Source organism: Myxocyprinus asiaticus, chromosome 38, assembly GCF_019703515.2.
Source record: "Myxocyprinus asiaticus isolate MX2 ecotype Aquarium Trade chromosome 38, UBuf_Myxa_2, whole genome shotgun sequence".
NCBI classification, from domain to species: domain Eukaryota; kingdom Metazoa; phylum Chordata; class Actinopteri; order Cypriniformes; family Catostomidae; genus Myxocyprinus; species Myxocyprinus asiaticus.
Window position 1 is genome coordinate 40051956 of NC_059381.1, and position 26817 is coordinate 40078772.

At 37.6% G+C, this 26817-nt stretch overlaps 1 protein-coding gene across 2 annotated transcripts in view; it reads left to right on the forward strand.

The window, feature by feature from the left end:
* The first annotated feature begins 602 nt into the window (after positions 1 to 602).
* LOC127429164 (histone deacetylase complex subunit SAP30L) overlaps positions 603 to 26817 on the forward strand; it is a 49124-nt gene continuing 22909 nt past the window's right edge. Inside the window, exons 1-4 of one of the 2 annotated variants that reach the window (XM_051678037.1) lie at positions 603 to 1166; positions 6555 to 6677; positions 11758 to 11856; positions 26305 to 26339. In XM_051678037.1, the coding sequence (XP_051533997.1) occupies positions 981 to 1166; positions 6555 to 6677; positions 11758 to 11856; positions 26305 to 26337 (441 nt within the window). In that variant the 5' untranslated portion in view covers positions 603 to 980 and the 3' untranslated portion in view covers positions 26338 to 26339. The remainder of the gene's footprint in view (positions 1167 to 6554; positions 6678 to 11757; positions 11857 to 26304; positions 26340 to 26817) is intronic. The other variant, XM_051678036.1, reaches the window with a different exon arrangement.

Genomic DNA, 26817 nt, shown 5'->3' on the forward strand with positions numbered 1-26817 from the left:
CCCACATTTTTCTGAATTTAAACAGATGCCTCCCCTTTACCTCTCTTTCCCATAGATTTTGCCAGATGTTATTTACTGCTTTACGAATATAAGTCTTGGCTTCAGATTTACTCATATTGATGGTAAACTCTACATTACAGCATTTAAGTGAGTTCTTTGCAAGTTTATCTGCTACCCCATTACCCTCCACTCCTACATGTGCAGGAACCCAAAGAAATGTGACGGAAGAACTTCTGTTACTCAACCTACATATTGACCAACTTTTCTGTCGCTTTCTCAGCATCTATGTTAGAAGCCTCTTTGCAGCTGTGGTAACTGATTATTTGTTTTATTTGTATGTATTCCAGAGTAATATAATACAAAGCACAATGTTATACATTTACACATAAATACATTTAAATATTTTTAAAATGGGAAATATAAAAAAGTTTGCTACATTTACGTTGTTAAAGAATGCGGAAATGCGTCATAACACGTATGGATTCGAAAGGCAGTGGCAAACAAGCAGGAAGTACAGCTTGATTGACAAGCGAGTTAGCCATCTGAAATTGAAGGCGCAGACACAGCGGCCCGCCTTTTTCGGTAGGCGAACCAACGGTGTTTCAGAACTACAGCTTCCGGTTTCTCGTAGGACATGGTTTATTGTATGTACATTTTGTTGAAAATAAGCTAGACTGTTGCTCGTTAGTTAAACGCACGCCAAATCTGCGGTAACCCCGCATACAAAATTCCTGTTCTATCGTGTGTGTGTAGAATTAAGCTGTAGTGTTGCGTGGAGCTGTAGTGTGCCAAGTCGCCTAAAGTTGAGGGATTTTCGGCGAGGTGGATCTTTGAGATTCTGAGGCTCAACACCGGACCATACACTCGTTAAGGGGCCCATTTACAGCGTCAGTGTCGCGTCAAATTTCTCCGAACGCTTTCATTAAAGCGCTTTAAATTCTTTTGATTTATTTGCCTGGTTATCTCTGGATCTACTCGTCATGAATGGGTTCAGCACAGAAGAGGACAGCCATGACGGCCCGCCTGCCCCGCCGTTCTTCGGCCAGAGCTGCTGTCTGATCGAGGACGGGGAGCGCTGCGGGCGCTCGGCTGGAAACGCCTCCTTTAGCAAGCGCATCCAGAAGAGCATCTCGCAGAAGAAACTCAAGCTGGACATCGACAAGAGCGTAAGCACCACGAACGCTGAAAATAGAGATTCGGGCTGGTATTGGAGGGTTATAACTCGTACTTAGTATTGGTATCACAGGCCTCTACGCTAACAATTTTGTTTAGGAGCACTCATGTCCCCAAGTTAAATTATTTAGGAGCACTGTCAAAAATTAAGGAACACAGTCAAAGTAAAATAAAAAAAAAAATCTTACTGTGTCCGCAATAAAACACATGCATAAGTAGATGCTGTAAAAATGAATTAAGAATTACTACAGGAATAAGAAAGACAATATATAGGCCTACTTGATAAATAAGAAAACACATTGGACACCTTTACTGATAAACTTTTTCAAGTTTATATTTTTAACCTCACACTCGCCATGAATTAACAGCAGACACGGCTGATCACATTATAAACATCTGCCAAGTAAAAATTTATTGGTTAGGCTTTATAATGACTGTGATTAGTTATTAGCATTGTATACACCTTAACAGATTATTTCATGAAAATTCAAATAAGAATGTACTGGGTAATATATATCAAACATTCATGACATAATGATCTGTAAAGCATTATATAAAATGTATTAATGCTTATTGAAACATGCTTTTACTTCACATTTTATTATAGATATCTCTATGCTGTGATTTGATCCAACTAAGGTGAAGGCTTTGCTTGTGAATATTAATTATGTGACATGATAATTACCCAGTAGGCTTAATGTTGTATTAGCTTAAAGTATGGATGTGCATAGTTCAAAATCACCATGCCTGTATAAATGTCCACTAGACCCAGATCAGGCATGTTTTTCTGGTACAGTATAATGGCTACCAAGGGGAACCCTCCAATAAAATAGCAGACAGATATTCATCAAATAGGGTAAATAATTATTAGTGGTCGTCCGTTATATCGCCAAGACCGATAAATTGTCTGATATTCTGAATGTTTTAATTATCGCATTGGCTGATAAATTTTCCCCTTTGGTTGATTTGTTTCTTGAGGGCGCTGAGAATCGCCTGCTTGCATGTGAAGCGACTGAGACATGTAAACGTCCAGTCATAGTTTGTTTTGTTGTTACGTGCCATCGTGTTACTACAATAATAGACCGTTGTGCGACACAGTCTCATTTAAACAGTTATGAACATGTAATCACTCCTCGAGTACTCGACAAGTACTCGAGTAATTAGTCAGAGTACTCGAAGACAAAATGACCAAAATGCCCATCCCTAATCCCAAGCCGATACCAGTGTTGTTTTTTTGCATAATCAGTTTAGAATATCTTTACATTATTGTATGGAACTAATTGGGAGTACTCTTTAATATGTAAAGAAACACAATTCTCTAACTACACATTATTTCAATACAAATGTATAGCTTATTAAGAAACACTTTATTATTAACTAGTATACTGGATAACGTAGCAGCAAAATTAACAGTCATTCCAGTCTTCAAGTCTTCAGTAGAAAAGAAACCAGTGTTTCATTGTAGCCTTTTTTTTGCATCTGGACTTTAAAGAATTCAGATCTCTTTTTTTGTTCAATTTAGTTAAGACATCAGTCCACTTTTCATCCACACAGTTATTTTTTGGAACCCATTCAACTAAAATATTTTAAACCCTCACGCTTTTATTTTGCCATTCTGAACTCTCCAGGAAGTCCTGTATGTGTCTGTTTGTAGGCAAGTTCACAGTAGTTTAATTAGCTTCTTATTCAAATTCTGGTAATTGCACCTCCGTTGCCGTTCTAAATGCATATTATAAGTGAACCGAACTATTGAACATATACATCTGAGATGCTGTTCTTGAGTAGCGCTCAAATTTTAGCTGTGAAGGCTAAAAATAGCCGCGAGTTTATCACCAGCCTGTGCGTGAGTTTGTGTCAACAGAGCAGCACCATTCACTAACGCGCTGGCGCTGCGCATACTATAAATTTACTTATTAAACACAGCCTTTTGTGATTCACAGAGCTATCGCACGTCTTCAAGTGGCTTTGAATAAAATGCGCGAGTCATATGAACTGCTTTAATGGTGTTTTTATGGTTCTTTTATGTCATTTTTGGAGCTTGACAGTAACGAACATGACTAACACACGGTATCGTATTTGGATCGGGTTCGTAGGACCGATACCTGATCTGTCTAAAAGCTTCAGTATCAGAGCCGATACCGATCCAGGTATCGGAGCATCTCTAGTGAAAAGAATCAGTCTCTAGATCAGGGGTGTCAAACATACGGCCCGTGGGCCGGATCTGGCCGCCAAGGCCACATGGCCACACATTCCCACTGTGAAGTTTCTCTCACAGAAATAATGACAACATGGACAGGTCCAAGGATAAATATTAGATGTAATAACTGTTGCATTGTTTCCATCCCATTGAACTTTTATTAATTTTAAGCAGGTTTCAGTTCCTTGACGTTTATGTTCGGCCTGCAGGATGATTTGCGGAAAAAATTTATAAGTAATGTTTGAAAACATTCATGTTGGTTTAGCTTGTAACTTGGGTAAGATGTATTCGTACTATTATTTTATTAGCAACAGCAGAACAGAAACATTTATATTTGTGGTGTTGCATGTAGCTATGTTATAGTTTGCATGATCAGTGAAATATCTTTTAATTACACGATTCAGCACACGCAGAGTCAAGCGTATCAGCGAACGCCACACATGTCTGAGGGTGACACAAGTTCCATGGCCACACATTCCCACTGTGAAGTTTCTCTCACAGAAATAATGACAACATGGACAGGTCCAAGGATAAATATTAGATGTAATAACTGTTGCATTGTTTCCATCCCATTGAACTTTTATTAATTTTAAGTAGGTTTCAGTTCCTTGACGTTTATGTTCGGTTTCAGATGGTTTATTGAGGCTAAAGCTCCAGCCAAAGAGTGAGCGGTTCTCTCATTTTCTTGTAAATATTATTGCTTGATTCCCTTCAACCTATTGTGTGTGTATTGTGATGTAACCTCTGGTTAATGAAATTAGTAAATTCCGTGTTTTTCCTTTTGTTCAGAGTAAAATTAGCACCCACCAACCCGCCAGATGTGGATATTTTATGCGTAGTGGTGGGTTATTTGTGTGGCGGGTGACTTATAAAAATCTTGGAGTGACATGTGGCAAGAAATGCTGTCTGACACAAAGATGCACGTTTGAAGAAACACACTTGATTATATTTTGAAGAACAGACAAAAGAATAAACGTGGCTCGACAAAAAGGACTGCCCAATGGCCCGGGGCTAGGGTGAGAAAGATTCGGGCCAGTTGCTAGAACTGTAACTTGCCCGATCGGGCCAGTGCTGCATTTATAACATTAGTGCAAACAAACAACAAGCGAGAGAGTACAAAAATTACACTGAGCGAACAAAGTCTTCTAACTGAGGAGCGAGCGTGATATTTATATATTATATTTATCTCGCAAAGACGCGCAAATACATAATATACTGGACGTGCCAAGGCACAGTCGTGTGCACGCACAAGATCGTGCAGACACCGAGCGTACTCTCCTAGCACTGTCCTTGCTCTTTTCCAAGTGTCTTAGCAGCAGCTATTACCAATGTGTAGAAAATAGCAGGAAAAAACCCACTTAATGAGTTTCGTAGTGGGATTTAACATCTTGTGCAACATTTTAAGTATCCCTGCACATTCTGTGTTCACAATGCGCGAAATGCCCAAATTTTTCGTTTTTACATGTTGGTGAAAATTAGTAATCCACACATTGGAACACAAGAAATCAACAGTTTCTTTCTATAGGACTGAAAATCCATGGCTCTCCGTGCATATGTCTCATCATCTCTCTCCATGCAGCATAGACTGTTTAACATGCATGCGCTCTCGTAAAGGGACAGAGCGCTAGTTTTATTCCCACTGTAAAAAAACAAACACATATTCTCTCATTAATTCGCCTTTAGAGATGAAGCGCAGAATGAGACGTAATAAACTTTTGTTAAACCCCAGTTATACACGTGTTTGGAAATCATGAGCTGCTCAATATCCAAAATGTAAGTATACATTTAATTAGGTAGTTTCAAAACGTAAACATTAATTCAACATGATAATGCCGTTTGATATGAAAAGAAGCAAGATCACTATGGCTATTATTATCAGAGCTGTTCAGCTGCAGTGTGCAGATGAATATTTGAAACAGTCTACTTCATATCATCCTCATAAAACACCTGTTACATGTCTAATTTCTGGACCATACAGGTATTTTTGTTTTTGTTCTTTGTATATCAGTCTATATATGTTGGTCTTGTTTGGATTGTCTGATTTCATGTTATATACACATTGTTAATTCACAGATTAGGCCTAATATCTACCTACTGTATATTACACATCACAACCGATTTAGTAGCAAGTCTGTTCTCTCAGCCAATAATAAAATCTTTAACTCAGTGAATAATCTTTGATCCTTCTTGTGAAAACACTACACATGGGCAAAAGTTGCATGACAGCATGACTAAACGGGTGACCGAAAACCCATCATCTCCTCCACAGAACTCTTGGCTTAAAAACACTTGTAAATGGTAGGACGGCTGAGGTTAATATTTATGAATTTATATCTGTAAAGCGCATATATGGCATTACATAAGGCATAAATCATATCTTGCAAATTATAAATGTGATTCAATTTTGGGGGAAATTGTATTTTTTATTTTTTTCTCCCCTTTTACTCCCCAATTTGGAATGCCTAATTCCCATTGCGCTCTAAGTCCTCATGGTGGTGTAGTGACTCGCCTCAATCTGGGTGGTGGAGGACGAATCTCAGTTGCCTCCGTGTCTGAGACCATCAATCCGCGCATCTTATCACGTGGCTTGTTGAGCGCGTTACTGCAGAGACGTAGCGCGTGTGGAGGCCCACGCTATTCTCTATGGCATCCACGCACAACTCACCATACGCCCCACCGAGAGCGAGAACCACACGTTATAGTGACCACAAGGGGGTTACCCCATGTGACTCTCCCCTCCCTAGCAACCGGGCCAATTTGGTTGCTTAGGAGACCTGGCTGGAGTCACTCAGCACACCCTAGATTCGAACTCACGACTCCAGGTGTGGTAGTCAGCGTCTTTACTCGCTGAGCTACCCTGGCCCCTGGGGAAATATAAACTTGGCCCCCAAGCAATGTCGATTGGTCCAATCAGACCTGCGACCCAAAATGAGTTTGACACCCCTGCTCTAGTTAAAGCTACAGTCACACTAGACTTTGATGCCTAATGTGCAATCTTATGGCTTATATCTATGTAGATTACAATAATAACAATATTAATATAATTAACTATAAAATATAATAAATAAATCTAAATAAATACATGCTTGTAGCACGATACACTATTTTTGGTCTTCTGCCCTGAATTGAGCCAGGCAGTATTTACATATTAAAGAGATGTACACTTTTTTTTTTTTCTAAATAGGTCAGACATTTGTACATTTGTGACTTCCACAAGAACTTCATCCAGAGTGTGCGCAACAAACGGAAGAGGAAGACCAGTGATGATGGTGGTGAGTCACCTGACCATGATGTCGAAGTCCCAGAGGTAAATAAAGCTCACCAGTCTAGAGTGACATTAAAGCGAAACACACACTACAAAAGTGTTTCCCAACCTTTTTTTTTTGCCATAAGTACCCCGACAGCACCATCAGTAAGGCTCAAGTACCCCTTCATCAACACAAAACCCAAAGGCTAAATATAATTTATATAGAACTGAAAAAGTAGATCTTTGTCAGGCCAGATGATCATTTTGATCGAAAATTTGCTGTTGTTTTTAAATCAATAAAAGGGAATAGTATAACAGTGTGCGGATCTACTTCGTCAGTTCTATATCAATGCCTTTTGCCTTGATCCAGCACCTGTTGAAAAAGTGGATGTGTGTGCATTTTCCCTCTTAAATATAATTTATATAAATAAATATATAAATTAGGACTGCAACTAATGATCCATTTTGATAATCAACTAATCTAACGATTATTAGAAAGATTATTGGTCTATTCTGCTATAACTGCAACGATTAATAATTGGCTCTTAACCGACTATTCAGTTTGAGCCTCGATTTAAAATGTTGTATTAAACATGCTTACTAACAATAAAGAGGACAAAATCATCTTTTAAAAATACCTCTAAATGACATTCACTGAATTACAAGGAAAACAACTTTAAGTTTAATTCAATAAAAAAAATTATATTGTTATCAAGTGTTTTTGTCTTGTTTCCATTTAAAATGATCAAAAAAATCCTTAAAACAAGATACATTTACTTGAGAAGGAACATTTTAGATATTTAGACTTGCTTTAAGAGAATGTATCTTGAATATAAGTGTATTTTGTATATAAGTGTATTTTTTCACATGTACATCTGCTAGTGCAGTAAAGAAAAAATATACTCATATTCATATCTTGTTTTAAGGCTTTTGAGATATTTTAAAATATTTAAATATTAAATATTGTATTCAACATTCTCCGATAAAATTTTTCTTCTGCAGTATAGCTCCTTAAGTAAATGTATGTTGTTTTAAAGGAGTTTTAGATATTTATATTGGAAAACATGCCAAAAAAGGCAAATACCCCCCAAAACAATTTTTTTTTTTTTTTTTATTTATTTTTTTTTTTTGTAATTAAAATTTTTTATTAAATCATACACTAGCAATGACAACCCTGTGGTCAAACATAAGAAAATATATAGAAATAAAAATCAAACCGACACACATATATACATATATATAAAATTAAAATATACATATATATATACATATATACATACATACATATACAAACATAAATACATATACATATATATGCACATACATACATACATACATACGTGCATACACACACACAATAATCATACTAACTATAATATACTACTCTCTCCACACCCCACCCAAGAGCCCTCTGAAAACCCCAAATACCTGCCCCATTTCTGAATAAACTTATCCAAGCCACCCCGTCTTCCCGATGACACCTCCTCAGAAGCTGCCACCCTCCCCACCTCCGTGCACCATTCCGGATATGGGGGCGCACCAGCTGACCTCTAACCCCTCAAAATAACCTGCCTGGCAATCATCACACATGTCAGAACCCAGTTCTCTATATGGCCATCCCCCACATTGATGACCGCTCCATCGCCCAGAACACAAAGTCTGGGGCAAAACGAAGCCTGAGTGCCCATCACGTCGCACACAAAATTCTGAAACTTCGACCAGAATTTCTGGATCTCGACACACCACCAAAAAACATGGGCCATGCCTCCATCCTCCGATTGGCATCTCCAGCAGGTGGGTGTGTCTTTAAGACCAAGCCTATACAGTCTAGAGGGGTTCCAATAAAATCTATGCAAAATTTTGAATTGTATAAGACGCACCCTTGCATCACTAGATGCAGACTTAACGTTTTTAAGAATCTTAGCCCACACTCCTTCCTCCAATGCCAAGTTGAAATCTTTCTCCCATACTCTCTTGAGAGAAGTTAAGGCTCCGTCCCCCAGACTCTGAATTAACAGGGAGTAGTACACTGATGCCTCATGACCTTTTCCAAAAGCCGCAATCACCTCTCTCAAATTATCTGCCTCCTTAGGGGGATGTGTGCTACTCCCAAAAATAGTACAAAGCAGGTGGCACAGTTGTAAATACCTGTAAAACTGAGGTCTGGGGATCCCAAAATGTTGGACCAAGTTTTCAAACAATCTCAACACACCACTTTCATATAGGTCACCGAGTGTAGCGACCCCCCCCCCCCCCACAATCCACTCTGGCCAGCAGAAAGGAGACTTGCGAATACACAATCTTGGGTTCTCGAGGCAACATTTAAATAAGTGTCCAATTTAAACAATCTGGACACTTTAGTCCATACCGAGTGTAAATGCGAAATAACGGGGTGTAACTTAACTTTTACGATTAGTTTGATAGAGATGCTTTGTAATGGCGAAATAGTGGCAAGCACCGCCTGTTCAATAACAAACCAGGGAGGGGCTCTCTCAGGCAGAAGTGACCAATGCGCCAAATGTCTGAGACTGAACGCATAGTAATAAAACAAAATCTTGGGTAGGCCTAGCCCTCCTTTTTCTATCGGCCTATGTAACTTATTAAAATGCAATCTGTGATGTTTACCAATCCAAATGAAGGACTTCGCTATGCTATCAAATTCCTTGAAATAAGAGAGGGGGACATCTATAGGGAGAGATTGTAGCGGGTAGTTAAATTTTGGAATACAATTCATTTTGATAACATTAATCTTCCCAATCATAGATAAATGAAGCCCACCTGCCCACATCGCCCAAATACAGAAACATTTAAAAAAAAAAAAATTTTTTCACCTTTTATATGTTGTTGTAGGAGGCCTCTAATGCAGAAATAAATGGGTTTTTACATTTTTTACATTTTAGTAAGTTTTTAGGGAAAAGTTGTAATATTGCAATGTTGGGCCTGTTGGGTAGCAGAATTTCAGTGATTTTACTCACTGTCTGAACAAATGTAGAGAACATCTAATGGCTCATTTGCAGGGTGTACTGCTTATGTAGCCCCATAACAGTAGCCTATATATCTATACACTAATAAACAATAATGATAATCAGACAAGTCATATTTTTATGAAAAATAGTTTATTATAAAAATATGTTCAGATTGTATTTACAAAACCTGATGAACTGAATGAAAACTTTGGCATTTACTGTGTTTAGCTCTGTTCAAAGCCCTGACCTGAAAAATCAGTGTTGGTACTGATAAAATCCTTTTTCAGCCAATGATACCTGTCACGGGGCATGGTCGGTGTTCGTGAATGGCTTGGTTTTGTTAGCATGATGTCCACATGATCATCCGATGGGCGGTCATTGGGTTTTTTATTTTCCTTTTCCAGTTCACAGGTATCTCCACATTCCTCTTCATCACTTGTATCAGAGTCCTTCTCAAAGTCAATGTTCCCATTCTGGACGGCATCAATGACATCATACACATTGTAGATAAGACTGTCTTTCCTGGCTGGTGGCATTCTGAAATGTAAAAAAAAAATCACTGATTATTTTCCAGGCTAAATAATCTCAATGCAAATAAATCCCAATCATACTTACACGTTTTAAAGAATTGACCCATTCCACAGAATTCACACATTCCACAGAATTCACACAATACTGTCTGGCTAGCTTATTGTGCCCTCTAATTATCAAGCTAATAGCACTTATATACCCCCCACATTCCAGAACATTATCACCTGTCCCTCATGAAGCAAGCGGATATTTGGGCAAACAAGCAAAGCCCAGAAAAGAAAACAGGACCAGTAAAGTATATTTTATAAATGATAAGATACAGATAGTTTCAAATATTGCTACACAAATACTTTCAAATTCTCAAGTAAATAATTTATTCTTTAATTCAACTTTAACTTATCATTTAATAATAATTTAATTTTGATTGAAACTCAAAATGGTAACAAAGAAGACATTTTAAACTTGTGAATGATCAAAAATAGTATGTTTCTATTAGTATTTTTTTAACATGGAACAGGTGAGAAGTACAATTCATCCATGTAATGTGCAAGGTGCACAGGCATATTTTGCCACCCCTTTCACCCAGTGTTGTAAAATTACAACATTGACATAAGCTCAAAATCTAATATGATCAAAGCATTCAACAGTACCTTAATATCTGCATAATCTAGATATATTACTAATCACAGAAAAAAATATTTTAGACATTTACTTATTTGAATGTTGATTTATCCAGTCCAGTAAAACAGGATGATGTGCTTCAAGGCAAGTTTGCAGGTTGTGTGAGTTCATGGCTAGGTGAACAGGCCTATTTACAAAATTTACCATCCAATAGCATTGCAAGGCTTAACAATAGGACCTATTAGTTGTGTAAATGTGGTCTCAGAGAAAGAACAAAAAAAACAAAAAAACATGTGCAGGTTTATTTTAGTAGAGCTAAAATTGATGATGTAATATTACAACAGTGGGCACCACAGGGTTAAAAGGAAACATCTCTGTTACGACTGTAACCTTGATTCCCTGAAAGGAGGGAATAAGACTTTGCATAGCTTGCCGCACTACTGATTTCTCACTTTTAAGGGACTGAGAGATGGCTCCTCACTTCAGTCGAAAGATCCTAATAAAATGGCACTGTGCTCCAGTTTATGTGCCTGGGTTGATGCTCATATAAGGTGCTAATAAGATTGCTGTGAGTTTAAATGGTCATGACACCCCCTGTTCCAGCAAAGTTGAGTTGAGAAATGTGAGTTCTCACCACATTTTCAAAAAATGCCAACCAAAGTGGGCGTGATCAGCGTGGAGTGATGGGAGAAGGGGAAGGGACCACAACAACTTTGTGATCCAAATCACAAAAAAATTGTGCAGCTCTAGACTTACAGATACATTAAGTAAAATGTTCTGTCTGTAACCATGATTTTTACATTTGTTAATTAAAATCTAGTTATAATATCTCTGATTATTTGGAATAATCACCATTGACATGGTGCCCATTGACACAAGCATCATTTTTGTGCCATGCAGTGCTTTTAGCAGTATCTGCTTTGCTTCCTTCGTTAATTATGTTAGTGACTGTAACAGTATGTTTCATTTGCTGTGTTTAATTTAATAAGAGTGTATAGTCATGCTTACGTTTTCTATATCAGGTTGACCTGTTCCAGCTCCAGGTCAACACACTGAGACGTTACAAGCGGCACTACAAAATCCAGACCAGACCTGGACTCAACAAAGCCCAGCTAGCAGAGGTATATTCTCTTTTTTTATTTTTTTTTTATTTATTTTTTTTGGCAATTTGAAGATCTTTTCAACTTAATTGTTGCCAAGTACATTCAAAATGTTAAAAACTTCATTCATTATTCATTAATAAAATTCATCATTAATATCAAGGCATGCTTTCCACATTGTTTTTCATGAAATAAAAGGAAAAAATATAGCTGCAAGCAGCAATGACAGGGCTAAGCAAAGCCTGTATTCACCTATATATTCAAAGAGTTCAAAGTATGCAGAAGTAAAACTTTAAGACTAGGCTGGTTGGGTTTATAACATGCAGCTTTTCTAGCAGCCTTTCCAACTGTCCAGTGCATTACCTACTGTGCCACAACACCATGAACAACTATGAACGTAGCTAAAGATACCAAGTTGGGAGCAAGGTTATTATAGTTTTGCATTTTCAAATCAGTTTTTATTTTATATAGTTTTCGGTTTCATTATTTTCATTAATGATTTTGTTAGTTTTAGTTGAGTTTTTATTTTGTAAACACATTTCTATTTCGTTTTATATATTTTAGTTTCATTTTTAGTAATTATAGTTTTGAGAATTAACAGAACACTTCGTGTTCAGTGTAGACCAAAGCAAGACATTTGAATTTAAGCTTGGCAAACTTACACAATACACTTAAAGCAAAACGAAACAGTTGAATATTTTCACAGTTTACTTAGACTCAGCATACTTGTGCATAATAACAATAACATAATGGTTTGAGATGCAACAAAGTCACAAAGAACCAAACAAAAGCAAATCAAAGGTATAAAAGTTAAACGTATGAAAAGTTCTTGCAGATTTTTCCGCCATGTGATGAGAGCTCGTTGATTACAAAAACGATAATTTATTTTTGATAATTGTTATTTTATTTCAGTTTACGAGAATGTTTTTTAATCAATAGTTTTTGTTTCAGTTTTAGTTTACGAAAATAACCTTGGTTGGGAGTCAGCTGCCAGCAAAGATAGCATAACCAACATTTAGCATGCTAACTGTTTAGCCTGCTAAAATAGCATATTTACTAGAAGAGTATAAATATTGTAGATATCAGCTTAAATCGACTATTCAATTCCATTCAAAGAGAGCAGGGTTGGAAGTAGGCCTAAGTATTTCTTTCTTGAAATATGGACAGTCCGTACACATTATTTTATTTGTCCCTCCGGAAAATATGTTGCGAAATGCGGGGCTGCGGTGTCCGAACAACACATAAAAACCTCAACACTCCTCTTCACTCTGTTCAAATCACACAATTTTGTGCTTGTGTAGGCCTATTTTTCAAATTTTTACAGCCAAAATAAATCACGCTCATTTCTTTCTCTTGGGTAAATAAACACCAGATAGCATGAAATGCTTGAGAAACACTTCATTAGTCCATATGCAAAATTTTCAAAGAGATGTTGGAATTTACATTAAAACTTTATCCACCTTTTTCAAAAAACATAACAACAACATCAAAACTTGGAATGTGTGAACGAATTTCGGTGTCTTTATAACTTTTGGTATAAAATGATCCCATGGCTCTGTTATTTATCTGTCTCTGTACACGTGTCATTTTAGTTTAGTGTCATTCACTCCTTCCATTTCCCTTTTCTCTTTTTTATCTGTAGCCTATATTAATTATTTTGGCACTTTTGTTTTTCACTTTTTGGCACATCTTGAATTTTATTTATCTTTTTTTTTCTGTTCTAAAAACTTGCTTCTGTTATTGCAATACAATAAAAAAAGAAGCATGTTTTTTCTGGTGTCTTCTCGTTAGCCAACATCTACTTCAGACACTCGAAGAACTTATAATAAGGCTTTCAGGCTGAACAGCGCAGGTTCAAGTTTTTTTTATCAGCATGTCAATCACACGGGATTAATAAAACCTGAGGTTATTTTTACCAGGCATTTTGATAAAAGATGTAGTGATCTTTACCAGCTTGGGAACGCACAGTCCATAAAAAATCTGGAAAAAGTTCCATCAATAATAACATTTATGTCATTGTCCTCTCCGCCAGCTGCGCAGCTAGACCCCGGCTGATAGGGCAAAAGCTATGGATTAGCTTGGATTGTTAATAGCCCTGAATGTTTTTTGTGATGATAAAAAAAAGAAGAAAGTAAAGGTTAATGTTAATTACATCAGGGTGCAAAGCAAAAAGGCAGGCTGCGATTCTGGCTTCAAATGTAAATTAATTTCGATCAGTGCGCCCAGCTTGCATTAATTGACAGATCACACTTTGACTTCTACCTGCATTTCATGCTCAAGTTCATCAGACACGTTATGAGCGCCTCGAGTGGGGGCTTTCTATTTTCTCTCACAGGGCTGCAACATATCTGCCTCAGAAGCATGGAGGTTTTATTATGCAAGCCTTAATTCTAAATATATAATCTATAAGCCTCATTTCTAATCTTCATTTATTTTTAACAGTTCACATACCAAGTAGATTTTAATGCGTGGTATGAGTGGTGGTGGCGTAGTGGACTAAAGCACTGAACTGGTAAGCAGAAGGTTGTTGGTTCAATCCCCACAGCCACCACCATTGTGTCCTTGAGCAAGGCACTTAACTCCAGGTTGCTCAAGGGGGATTGTCCCTGTAATAAGGGCACTGTAAGTCGCTTTGGATAAAAGCGCCTGCCAAATGCATAAATATAAATGTAAATATAATGCATGCAGCAGTCAACTTGTTCAGACCACCCCTACTCGCTCCCTAAGATGGACTCTTAAAATCAGCTAGTGCATTTAAGAATTGCCTTCCATAATCAAATTAGCAGCAAGTTCACTGAATGGCGAACCAACCAGATTTTATTTTAAGTTTATTTTCAGAAAATTCGGCCTGGGATTTTACATAGAAACTGGCCCAAAAGTTGTTGAAGGGGGGGTTGCTGTACTTTTCTGCATATCGCTGCTCCCTTTCGCATATCACGGCACCGTTTTGTGGCGCGTTCTGCATAACGCGGTGGCCCCATTTCGCGGCCGGACCACCAGGAAAGTCCCGGTTCTCTCAATGGCCTGGCATTAGTCGATCAGAATGAAAAAGGTATGTCAGTAACATTACCTTCAATACAATAAAACTTTAACAAGGATAAGATTTGTATGATGTAGGCCTACGATTGTTAAGCCAGTAGGTAGCCATGTCAATGACTAGTTGCTAACTGGTTAAGTTAAACGTGAGCTGACCAAATATTTGGATTTATAATCATCTGTTGATAATTTGTAGTAGGGATTTGCACAGTTACCGTTTTTACCATTCAGTTAAACACATGGTTTCACAAACTGCACTGTAAAAAATCCTGTTGTTTAAAAAAAAAAAACATAGCAGCTGTGGTTGCCAGAATAGATGTCACAAAATACAGTAAAAATGTAAACAACTTTACAGAACAACCTGTAAATTTTACAGTTTAATTTACATGACCACGATTGCACTGTAAAAAAAAAAAAAAAAAGTTACATTTACAGTAAAAAAAAAAACCGTAATAAACTTGATATTAACCTTCTGAAACTGTAAAAATCTGCTTTTTACTTTATAAGGTATTGTTAATCACCGTAAAAATTACAGAAGACCACATGATGACATGAAGTTCACCAATAGTGGCTCTTTCAGGGGCAATGACCAATAAACATGTAGAGACAGTGCTGTGTCACACACACAAACACTAAACACCATCAGAAGTTTACATACCCTTTGTTAGTATTTGGTAGCATTGCCTTTAAATTGTTTAACTTGGGTCAAACGTTTTGGGTAGTCTTCCACAAGCTTCTCACAATAAGTTGCTGGAATTTTGGCCCATTCCTCCAGACAGAACTTGTGTAACTTTTTTTGTAGGCTTGTAGGCCTCCTTGCTCGCACACACTTTTTCAGTTCGGATCGGATTGAGGTCAGGGCTTTGTGAAGGCCAGGGGCAGTTCTAGGTTCAGTGGACTTTCGGGGCTTAGCCCAGACCTCTGTGGATACATTTGGAGCCATATTTTGATGTAAAATTGAGAAATATTATACACTTTACATTAAATATTCCAGATGCAATTTATATACTAAATCTTTAAATATTACTGAAATTAAAACTAAAAGGTCCCACTAATTTTTGTCTCCGCTTCTAATACGTTTGAAGATCAGAAATTGCGTGCTTTTAACACTATGTACTTAAAAACGTGATTTAAAAACCCCCACTGTATTGTCCCTTTCGGCTTTCCATAGTTGATGCACATTGTGTACAATTGACAGTTTTAAATCATTGATTCATCGGGTGCTTTAAGTTAGTTCAGAAAATAGTAGGCTGTAAAAAGGCTAAAATAGGTGTAAAAAGGCAACGGTATTCTCTGATGGCAGTGGCATCTTTCAGCAGGAAAATGCGCCCTGCTACACTGCAAAAATTATTCAGGAATGGTTTGAGGAACATGAAAAAGAGTTCAAGATGTTGACTTGGCCTCCAAATTCCCCAGATCTCAATCTGATTAAACATCTATGGGATGTGCTGGACCAACAAGTCCGATCCTTGGAGGCCCCACCTCGCAAATTACAGGACTTAAAGGATCTGCTACTAACGTCTTGGTGCCAGATACCACAGGACACCTTCAGAGGTCGTGTGGAGTCCATGCTTTGAGGGGTCAGTGCTGTTTTGGTGGCATGAGGGGGACCTACACGATATTAGGCAGGTGGTTTTAATGTTGTGGCTGATCTGTGTATTTATTCACATTTCTTTGAAGAGAATTATCATTTGTGAGAATTTGTATACATACGCAAAGATGTTATGAGCGAGCATCATCAGGCAGAATATTCAAACAATTTTAACTTCCAAAAACTAACAAGGCCTGTGCTTTATTTTTATGTGCCGATAGGCTAGCCCATATTTTCTTTTTTTAAACAGGATTATCAAATGTGAATTAATTTATTTGTATATCATTGTATCATATGTTATATTCTCCTGGCAATAAAAACTAAATAAAAAGTTAACAGAATTATTCTTCATGGGAGCAGAAAAATTATCAAATTAAATGTTGGATAATATTTTAAAGGGATAGTTCACCCAAAAATGAAAATTCTCTCATAATTTACTCACCCTCATGCCATCCCAGATGTGTATGACTTTCTTCTGCAGAACACAAATTAAGCTCTCAGCTCTGTTGGTCCTCACAATGAAAGTGAATGGTTTCCAGAGCGCAGAAGTAGTGGTCGACCGATATGTCGGCATCGGCCGATAAATTTCACCCTTTGGCCGATTTGTTTCTTGAGGGTGCTGAGAATCGCCTGCTTGCATGTGAAGCGACTGAGACATGTAAATGACCAGTCATGGTTCGTTTTGTTGTTACGTGCCATCGTGTTACTACAATAATAGGCCGGTGTGCAACACAGTCTCATTTAAACGGTCTGCATATCAGAGCTGCGGCAGATGCATTTGAGCTCATAATATTAAAGTATTATTAAAGCCTGTTTAATTCTCCCTCTCTCCTCAACAGTTCCCTGTAACTTTTAACTGTCTTGTCTAATGATAAAAAGGCAAATATCAGTAAAACTAATATCATATACCATTTGCAAATACAGTATGTGCATATATCGTTTAAACAGATAATAAACCAACCTCACACAACTTCAGCAGATCCAGCATCATGTGGAACGCTCATAAATTGTTTACATTTTTTGTATAAAAAGATGTAATTCACAAATCTCACAAATCCAGCGCTTTCTTCCCATCGAGCACTCATCTAAAATCTTCCTCTGAAGTGAGTATTCCATCAGCCAGAATCAAAAACTTCAGGATCAGGATCAAAAGTTCCTCTGATTCACAAATCATGATGGTCAGTCTGTGACAACCCAAGCAGGCAATCCAGGCCGTTTAAACTGTCAGTAGATTGCTGCTGCTCGTGCTGGAGCCGCACAAGCGCGAGTGCGACTTCAAAGTAAAAGCGCTTCACGTGTGCTATGAATAAATATCTTCTTCACTGTATGTGCAATTGGTTTGATTCAGTATTTTTTTAGAAAATGCGATTGCTAATGTGGACATACCATCCATGGTTGCTGGACTACTGTCTGTTATTTCCTCCTTCCAAATATATTAACAATTTCTTCATGTGCAAATTACTAAAATTTGATGACTAAACAGAAATCAGAAGAAACTGCTGTCTACCATTTACAATATTATTTTTTAGATTCTTTTTTTACAAAGTTAAAGTTTAATGTGAAATTTAGTAAATATAGTGCTAAATAAGATTTTATTCATTTTTTAGCAATCGATAGGTTTGCTGAATTTTGCTGAATTTTATGTCTTTTTAATAAATTTGCAAATTTATCAAAAATCTGTTTTTTGCTTTGTCATTATGGGTTATGGAGTGTAGATTGGTGTGAAAAAAATAATAATTTAAAGCATTTTAGCATTTTATGTTTGTTATTTACTATATTAAATTGTGTGAGATATATATATATCTCGGCATTGTATCGGACTATTGGCCACCCTGCTCTCTAGATATCTATCGTTCTGGACATTAAAAAACCCATATCGGTCGATCACTGCTCAGAAGGTCCAAAAAGCACATAAAGACAGTATTAAAGTAATCCATAAGACTCTAGTGGTTAAGTCTATATCTTCAGAAGCTATATGATAGATGTGGGTGAGAAACAGATAATTATTGAAGTCATTTTGTACTATAAATCTACACTTTCATTTTCTTTCACATTCAGCCACCTACTGGTTGGGGCTGGTCAAAGGTGGATAATTATAGTGTACATATCCTATATATACCTACAGTGTATCCAGAAAGCATCCCTTCATTTTTTTTTCACATTTTGTTATGTTGCAGCCTTATGCTAAAATGCTTTAAATTATTATTATTTTTTCACATCAATCTACACTCCATACCCCATACTGACAAAGCAAAAAACAGATTTTTGATAACTTTGCAAATTTATTAAAAAAGAAAAACTGAAATATCACATTGGCATAAGTATTCAGACCCTTTGCTATGACACTTTAGCTCAGGTGCATCCCATTTCTCTGGATCATCTTTGAGATGTTTCTACACTTTGATTGGAGTCCACCTGTGGCAAATTCAATTGATTGGACATGATTTGGAAAGGCACACACCTATCTATATAGATGGGAGAAAATTGCAGAAGGACAACCATCACTGCAACACTCCCCTAATCTGGGTTTTATGGCAGAGTGTCCAGATGGAAGCTTCTCTTCAGTGCAAGACACATGAAAAAGCACCTAAAGAACTTGTAGACTGTGAGAAAAAAGATTCTCTGGTCTGATGAAACGAAGATTCTGGAGGAAACCAGGCACCGCTCATCACCTGTGCACTACCATCCCAACGGTGAAGGATGGTGGTGTGGGGGTGTTTTTCAGCGGCAGGGACTGGGGACTGGTCAGGGTTGAAGGAAAGCTGAACGCAGCAAAATACAGAGATATCCTTAATGAAATGAATGGTCCAGAGTGCTCAGGACCTCAGACTGGGCCGAAGGTTCACCTTCCAATAGGACAATGACCCTAAGCGCACAGCCAAGAATACACAAGAGTGGCTTAGGGACAACTCTGGGAATGTCCTTGAGTGGCCCAGCCAGAGCCCGGACTTGAACCCAATTGAACATCTCTGGAGAGGCCTGAAAATTGCTGTCCACTGACGGTTCCCATCCAACTTGACAGAGCTTGAGAGGATCTGCAGAGAAGGATGGCAGAAAATCCCCAAATCCAGGTGTGCAAAGATTGTCGCATCATACCCAAAAGGACTTCAACCAAAGTACTGAGTTAAGGGTCTGAATACTTATGTCAATGTGATATTTCCATTTTTTCTTTTTAATAAATTTGCAAAGTTATCAAAAATCTGTTTTTTGCTTTGTTATTATGGGTTATGGAGTGTAGATTGATGTGAAAAAAATAATAATTTAAAGCATTTTAGCATAAGGTTGCAACATAACTAAATGTGAAAAAAATGAAGGGGTCTGAATACTTTATGAATGCACTCTATCTTACTGTATAATTATATCGTTGTCTGTCTTCGATGACAAATAGTGGTTCACTGTCTACCAAGTCAAGTCATTTTTATTTGTATAGCGCTTTTCACAACACATCGTTTCAAAGCAGCTTTACAGGAAATCATGTATTAAAAAAAAAAAACTAATAAAAATTAAAATGAAACTGTAATATCTATAGTGTCTTACAGTGATCATTGTGTAGTTTGATTAAATATGATTGTAAAATGTGTATAGAAATTAAATAATAATTGTATTTAGAACCTCTGTGAGCAAGCCGAAGGCGACTGTGGCAAGGAACACAAAACTCCATAAGATGTTGGTTAATGGAGAAAAATAACCTTGGGAGAAACCAGGCTCACTGTGGGGGCCAGTTCCCTTCTGGCTAAACAACATGAATATAATGCCAGTATTAGTTATTTGTGTGCAGTGCAAGTCATGCTTTTAAATTTGTAAAGTAAGCGTTAAGGTCCAGTGTTTTAAAAATAAAAATAAAATATTTTTTATGAACTTTAAGATTAATGACTAATGTCTTTGAAGTCCATTCTGGATTAACCGCAGAAGTTTATATTGCAGAAGCAGAAGCACTGTCCTTTGTTAGTTGGCTGATGAAGGCTTTTGTTGGCAATTATATTATAGTCTATGTATTACATTTCATGAGTGTAGTCCATCAATAGACAAAGGTGATGCAGGAATCCTCGGTGAGGTTCAGTGTGGTCCATCCTAAATCCAAGGCAGTGGCATATGAAGTATCCGATGTCTTACAGTTGGAGTTGGCATCAGTTCATCCTCTGAAGTCAAAAAACTGAAGTGATGTCTGGCTAGCACCGGCTGTAGTTTGTCGTCATTTCTCAAGGACACGTAGCAGTAGAGTCTGACACCAAGCAGGAACGTAGCTGGATCTGGCAGGCTCTGGTAACCTTGGGATATGAATAATATATTAGCGTAGATGCCATTCAATGTTATGCAGAGTTATAGATCATGATGGATGTTTCTGGTTCCGGCAGACTGAACTAAAGCAGCCTAATTGTGAGTTGAAGGATAAATTATGTGTATGCCTGGCTAAATAGACGAGTCTTTAGTCTAGACTTAAACTGAGTGTGTCTGCATCCCGAACAGTGTTAGGGATACTATTCCATAGTTTAGGAACTAAGTATGAAAAGGATCTACCTCCTTTTGTGGATTTTGATATTCTTGGAATTATTAACAAGCCAGAATTTTGTGATTGTAATGAACGTGATGGAATAAAGCATGTCAGAAGGTCACTTAAGTACTGTGGAGCTAGACCATTCAAAGATTTGTATGTAGTTAACACAATTTTAAAATTAATACGAAATTTAACAGGTAGCCAATGTAACGAAGAGAAAATTGGGCTAATATGATCATATTTCTTGGTTCTAGTCAGCACTCTGGCAGCTGCATTTTGAACCAATTGAAGATTATTTATTGAACTTGCTGGACATCCTCGCAGTAATGCATTACAATAATCTAGTTTTAAGGTCATGAATGCATGAATACATTTTTCAGCATCGGCAACAGAGCATGTGTTGTAATTTAGCAATATTTCTCAATATTTTTGTTGGGTTTAGAAGAAATATAAAGTTGGGTATCGTCGGCATAAGAGTGGAAACTTATTCCATGATTCCTGATAATATCTCTCAGGGAAGCATGTATAAGGAGAAAAGCAGAGGTCCTAAAACTGATCCCTGTGGCACTCCATACCTAACTTTTTTTTAATTTGTCGATTCCTCATTTACACATACAAAGTGGTAGCGGTCTGATAAATAGGACCTAAACCATGCTAATGAAAGTACACTAATCCCAACATAATTCTTCAGCTTATTCAAGAGAATGTCGTGATCTATCATGTCGAAGGCAGCACTAAGATCTAAAAGCACTAGAAGAGAAATGCAGCCGTGATCAGACGATAAGAGCAAGTAATTTGTAACTCTGATAAGTGCAGTCTCTGTACTGTGATGGGGCCTAAATCCTGACTGAAATTTATCATATATTCCATTTCTCTGTAGAAATGAACATAGTTGGGAGGACATTACATTTTCTAGTATTTTCGACATAAACGGTAGATTTGAAATCGGTCTGTAATTAGCCAATTCTCTAGGATCAAGCTGTGGCTTCTTAATAAGTGGTTTGATAACTGCCATTTTAAAGTTTCTTGGGACATGTCCTAAGGATAGTGAGGAGTTAATAATATTAAGAAGAGGTTCTGAGATTACTGGGAATACCTCTTTTAAGAGCTTAGTTGGTATTGGATCTAACATGTTATGGCTTTTGATTTTTTTATAAGTTTTGTTAGCTCTTCATGACCTAGGACAGCAAAGGATTGAAGTTGCTCGTGAGCAGAATTATGAGACACTGTTTTCTGAGGTGCTGTGACAGTTGATTGCATAATTCCAATTTTATTTCTGATTGTTTCAATTTTATCAGTAAAGAAATTCATGAAGTCATTACTATTGTGCTGCGACATAATATCTGGTTCGGTCGATGCTTTATTCCTGACCAATTTAGCCACAGTACTGAACAAACACATAGGATTGTTGTGGTTATTTTCTATGAGTTTGCTAAAATATGCTGACCTGGCAGCTTTTAGTGCCTGTCTGTAGCTACTGAAACTATCCTTGCATGCACCGTGAAATACCACTAATTTTGTATTCTTCCACTTGTGCTCCATTTTCCGAGCTGCTCTCTTGAGAGCATGAGTGTGATCATTGTACCACGGTGCAAGGCTTTTTTCTTTAATTTTCTTTAATATAAGTGGGGCGACATTATCAAGAGTGCTAGAGAAGACTGTATTTATATTTTCTGTTCTTCTAGACTTTTCGGCTTACTGAGTATGTGAGACAATTCTTGAAGATTATTAGCGAAGCTATCTTTAGTGGTTGAAAGAATAGTTCTACCTGAACAATAGCATGGTGTAGATTGAGTGACATTAGCTGATTGCAAAAAACAAGAGACGAGGTAATGATCTGAGATGTCATCGCTCTGTGGAAGAATTTCTGTTGTATCAACATCAACTCCATATGACAGAATTAAACGTAGCGTATGATTATAGCAATGAGTTGATCCTGTCACATTTTTTCTGGCTACAAGAGAGTTATAATAAATGCTAATCCCAATGTGTCATTTTCATTATCTATGTGAATGTTGAAGTCACCAACAGTTAAAGCTCTATCTACATTAACTACTAGATCAGATAGAAAATTTGCAAATTCACCAAGGAAACCAGATTAAGGCCCGTGTGATCTATATACTGTAGCAAGGGCAAAAGACGACAGAGATTTTTTTATTTATATCTGGCGGTGTCATGTTAAGCATTATTAGTTCACGATTTAGTGAGAGTTTTGTGTTTGGTAGTTTGGGGAACAGACACAGTCTCTATATGATATCTAGGTGATACAGTCTCTATTTGTTGTAGTTTATGTGACCTATGTGACGTCTCAAGGCAGCTAGCAGACATTCGGATTAACCAGATTGTCTGCTTCCCGACCTGGGCCCCAGTTAGTCAAATACTATCATTATTAAGACTATGAGGCAAAATACTAGAGAGTAGAGTGGCATCTTCCCTGGAGGGATGGAGTCCGTCTCTCTTTAGCAGGTCAGGTCTACCCCAAAAACTCTATAAATCCTATGCTATTCTCCAGACACCACTCAGACATCCAGCCGTTCAGTGACACTAATCTACTATAAACCTCGTCACCACAACGAGTAGGGAGGGGGCCCGAGCATATTACAGTGTCTGACATAGTTTTTGAAAGTTCACACACCTCTTTAACATTATCTCTAGTGATCTCCGACTGGCGAAGCCAGACATCCATTAGTGCCGACATGAATATCAATTTGAGAAAATCTACGTTTAGCATTAGCCAGCACTTGTAAATTTGATCTGATGTCAGACGCCCTAGTCCCCGAAATGCATTTAACAATGTTGGCTGGAGTCTCTATTTCCACGTTCCTTACAGGGGCAGCGGTAGCTCAGCGGTTAAGGCTCTGGGTTACTGATCAGAAGGTCGGGGGTTCAAGCCCCAGCACCGCCAAGCTGCCACTGTTGGGCCCTTGAGCAAGGCCCTTGACCCTATCTGCTTCAGGGGTGCCATATCATGGCTGACCCTGCACTCTGACCCCAGCCTAGCTGGGATATGTGAAAAAAGAAGAATTTCACTGTATATGTGCAAATGTATAATGTGATAAATAAAGAAAATTATTAATTATTAATTATAGTAGAATCACCAATTTTTATGGCTCTTTCAACATGATTCTCAGTGGGTGCATCACTGATTGGGGAGAATCGATTGGAAACCCTAACAGGAACAGGAGAGTGGTGTCACTTTGCTGAGTGAGTATGCTGCCGAGACGTCACCCAATCGCCCTGCTGCGGGGGCTCTAGAGCCGGAACCAAAGTGTGTGTGTTGCTCGCTGTTCTACCCGCATCTGAAACAGTATCTACCGGCATCTCTTTCTCACTGACCTCCACTAGTGTTCAGATGCATGTCTCTAGCTTATTAACCTTGTCCATCAGCCTGACTAATTCCTTATATTTATCACATGTGAATCCCTCACTACTGATGGAAGAAGCTATAGTAAACATGTGGCATGTAATGCAGGAAGAAATAATGAGCAGATGCCATGACTTACCGCAATTGTTTGTTGTTGTTGTTATGGTGGTTCTTGAGCGGCGAGGGTTTGAGATCGATGTGGTTCCTAATCAGCAGATGTTTGAGATTGATGCAATAATCTGTGTAAAACACAGTGGAGAAAACTAATGCACACAGTCGAGAAGAGAGATGTAGACAAGCAGAAAAAAAAAAAACGAGAGCAACAGGTGCGCGCGGTATAATACACACAGATGAAACAGTGAAAAGCGGAAAAACCCGAAGCACGTGGTAAATGATCATTAAAGAATAAGCAATGCAAAGCACACTAGCAAGCTACAAACACTTGTGCAGAGTGCCGTCACCAACAGGAACAGGCTATCCAGTCACTGTGGGTGATTTAAAAGAGCATTCTCATAAAACGGTCCATAGCAGCGAGGTCAACTCTGCCTTACACTAATCTTAAGATTTCCTTAGTTAAACTTGCTCTCTTCAGTTTTGTAAATGGGTTTTAAGCACAAACTCCTAGCTAGGAACTCTTTGGAGAACTCCTAGTGGTAAGGTAAAATTCTTTGTGTATACGGGCCATGATTCACAGTGAATTGCTGTGGCTAGATATTGATTATTGCCGTTTTTATTCTTATCATCGATTATCTTTTTTTTTCTTTTTTTTTTTTTTATCGAAGTGGTACAAAGTTTTCTTACGGGAACTAAAATCCGTGTGACCACATGATTTGAGGGTCTTGAAGGATTCAGAAAAACTAAAATATTTTATTCTAGCCTATACATTTCCAGAGTTAATAGCAAAAATCTGAATTAGCTTATTATAGCACCACAGTGTGGCCAATTGTCGGCATTTTATATGCAGCTTCATGTAGAGACCCTTCCTGTGTATAAGGTATTCATGACCATCGGCCGTTCACAATTCAAGTTATTAGGTGCTGAAATTTGATTGGCTGCTGGTGGCCATTTTTGTTGATTTGTCGAATCGATATGTTAAGGATATGTAAGCACTTGAACCAAAGAATGTGCATATTAAATTTGAACTTTGTCGATCAAACAACTGCAGAGTTATTACAGTTTTTTTTAGTTGTAGTGCCCCGTGGGTAGAGTTGTATGAAACTTTGCGTGCAACCTTAAAATGGCCTGTTGAATATGTGTACTGGGTTTCATTATGTTTGGGCTTCACGTTAGATAGTAGATATTGATCTATGAATCAAAGTGCATTTTACCGAAGGATATGTATTGCTGATATCTTCGGGACTATTTGACATATCGAAATTCTTTTTATAACTGCCTGAATAGTGGTGCGCATTTGGGACCATCCTGCCAAGTTTGTCATCTCTACGATTTACGGTTTCTGATGCCCAAACACTTTTAGGGCACTTTTAGGTCCTGCCTGAAATAAATTTGTTGAAAAGTGAATGGGTACCAACATTTTTAAGCTGCAAAGCACATAAAGGTAGCATAAAAGTAATCCATTCAACTCCAGTGGTTAAATCCATGATTTTAGAAGCAATATGATAGGTGTGGTTGAGAAACAGATCAAAGTACTTTACTATAAATTCTTCTCCCTTTCCAGTAGGTGGTGATATGCACAAAGAATCTGAATCACCAAAAGCACAAGAAGAAAGTGAAAGTGGAGATTGATGGTAAAAAAAGAGATTGATAGTAAAAAAAAAAAAAGGATTTAAATATTGATCTGTTTCTCACCCACACCTATCATATCGCTTTTGAAGACAATGATTTAACCACTGGATATAGATTACTTTTATGCTGCCTTAATGTGCTTTTTTGTGCTTCAAAGTTCTGGTCATCATTCACTTGCATTGTATGGACCTACAGAGCTGAAATATTCTTCTAAAAATCTTTGTTTGTGTTCTGCAGAACAAAGAAAGTCATACATCTGGGATGGCATGAGGGTAAGTGATGAGAGAATTTTCATTTTTGGGTGAACTATTCCTTTAACAGGCGCCATCACCATTAAAACCTGGTAATATGCGTCACTTGAGCAGTTGTGTTTGAATTTCGAGGAGGGTCTCTGATTTTATTACTGTATACATCAATCCTTACGTTAGTGCGTTACTGAATGATTAATGTGTTGCTTAAAGCTCAAGCAAAAAAGTATAATAACAAAATGATGGCATCATTTCTGTGCTCGCCATTCAGCTAGTCACGCAGTAAAAAAAATATTTTAAATTTTCTGTTTTGATAAATAGTCATGCTTGATAACAAATCCAAGCGTTCAAATAAATAAGGGTAATACATTTGCATATCATATAAAGTTAATATTTATTGCACCAGTAATTACAGATGAAATGTCATGTGCAGGCAAATAAGATCCATGTTTAAATCGAGCAGGGTCATAGAATGAAAAATTATATTTTAGCAGCATGTAAA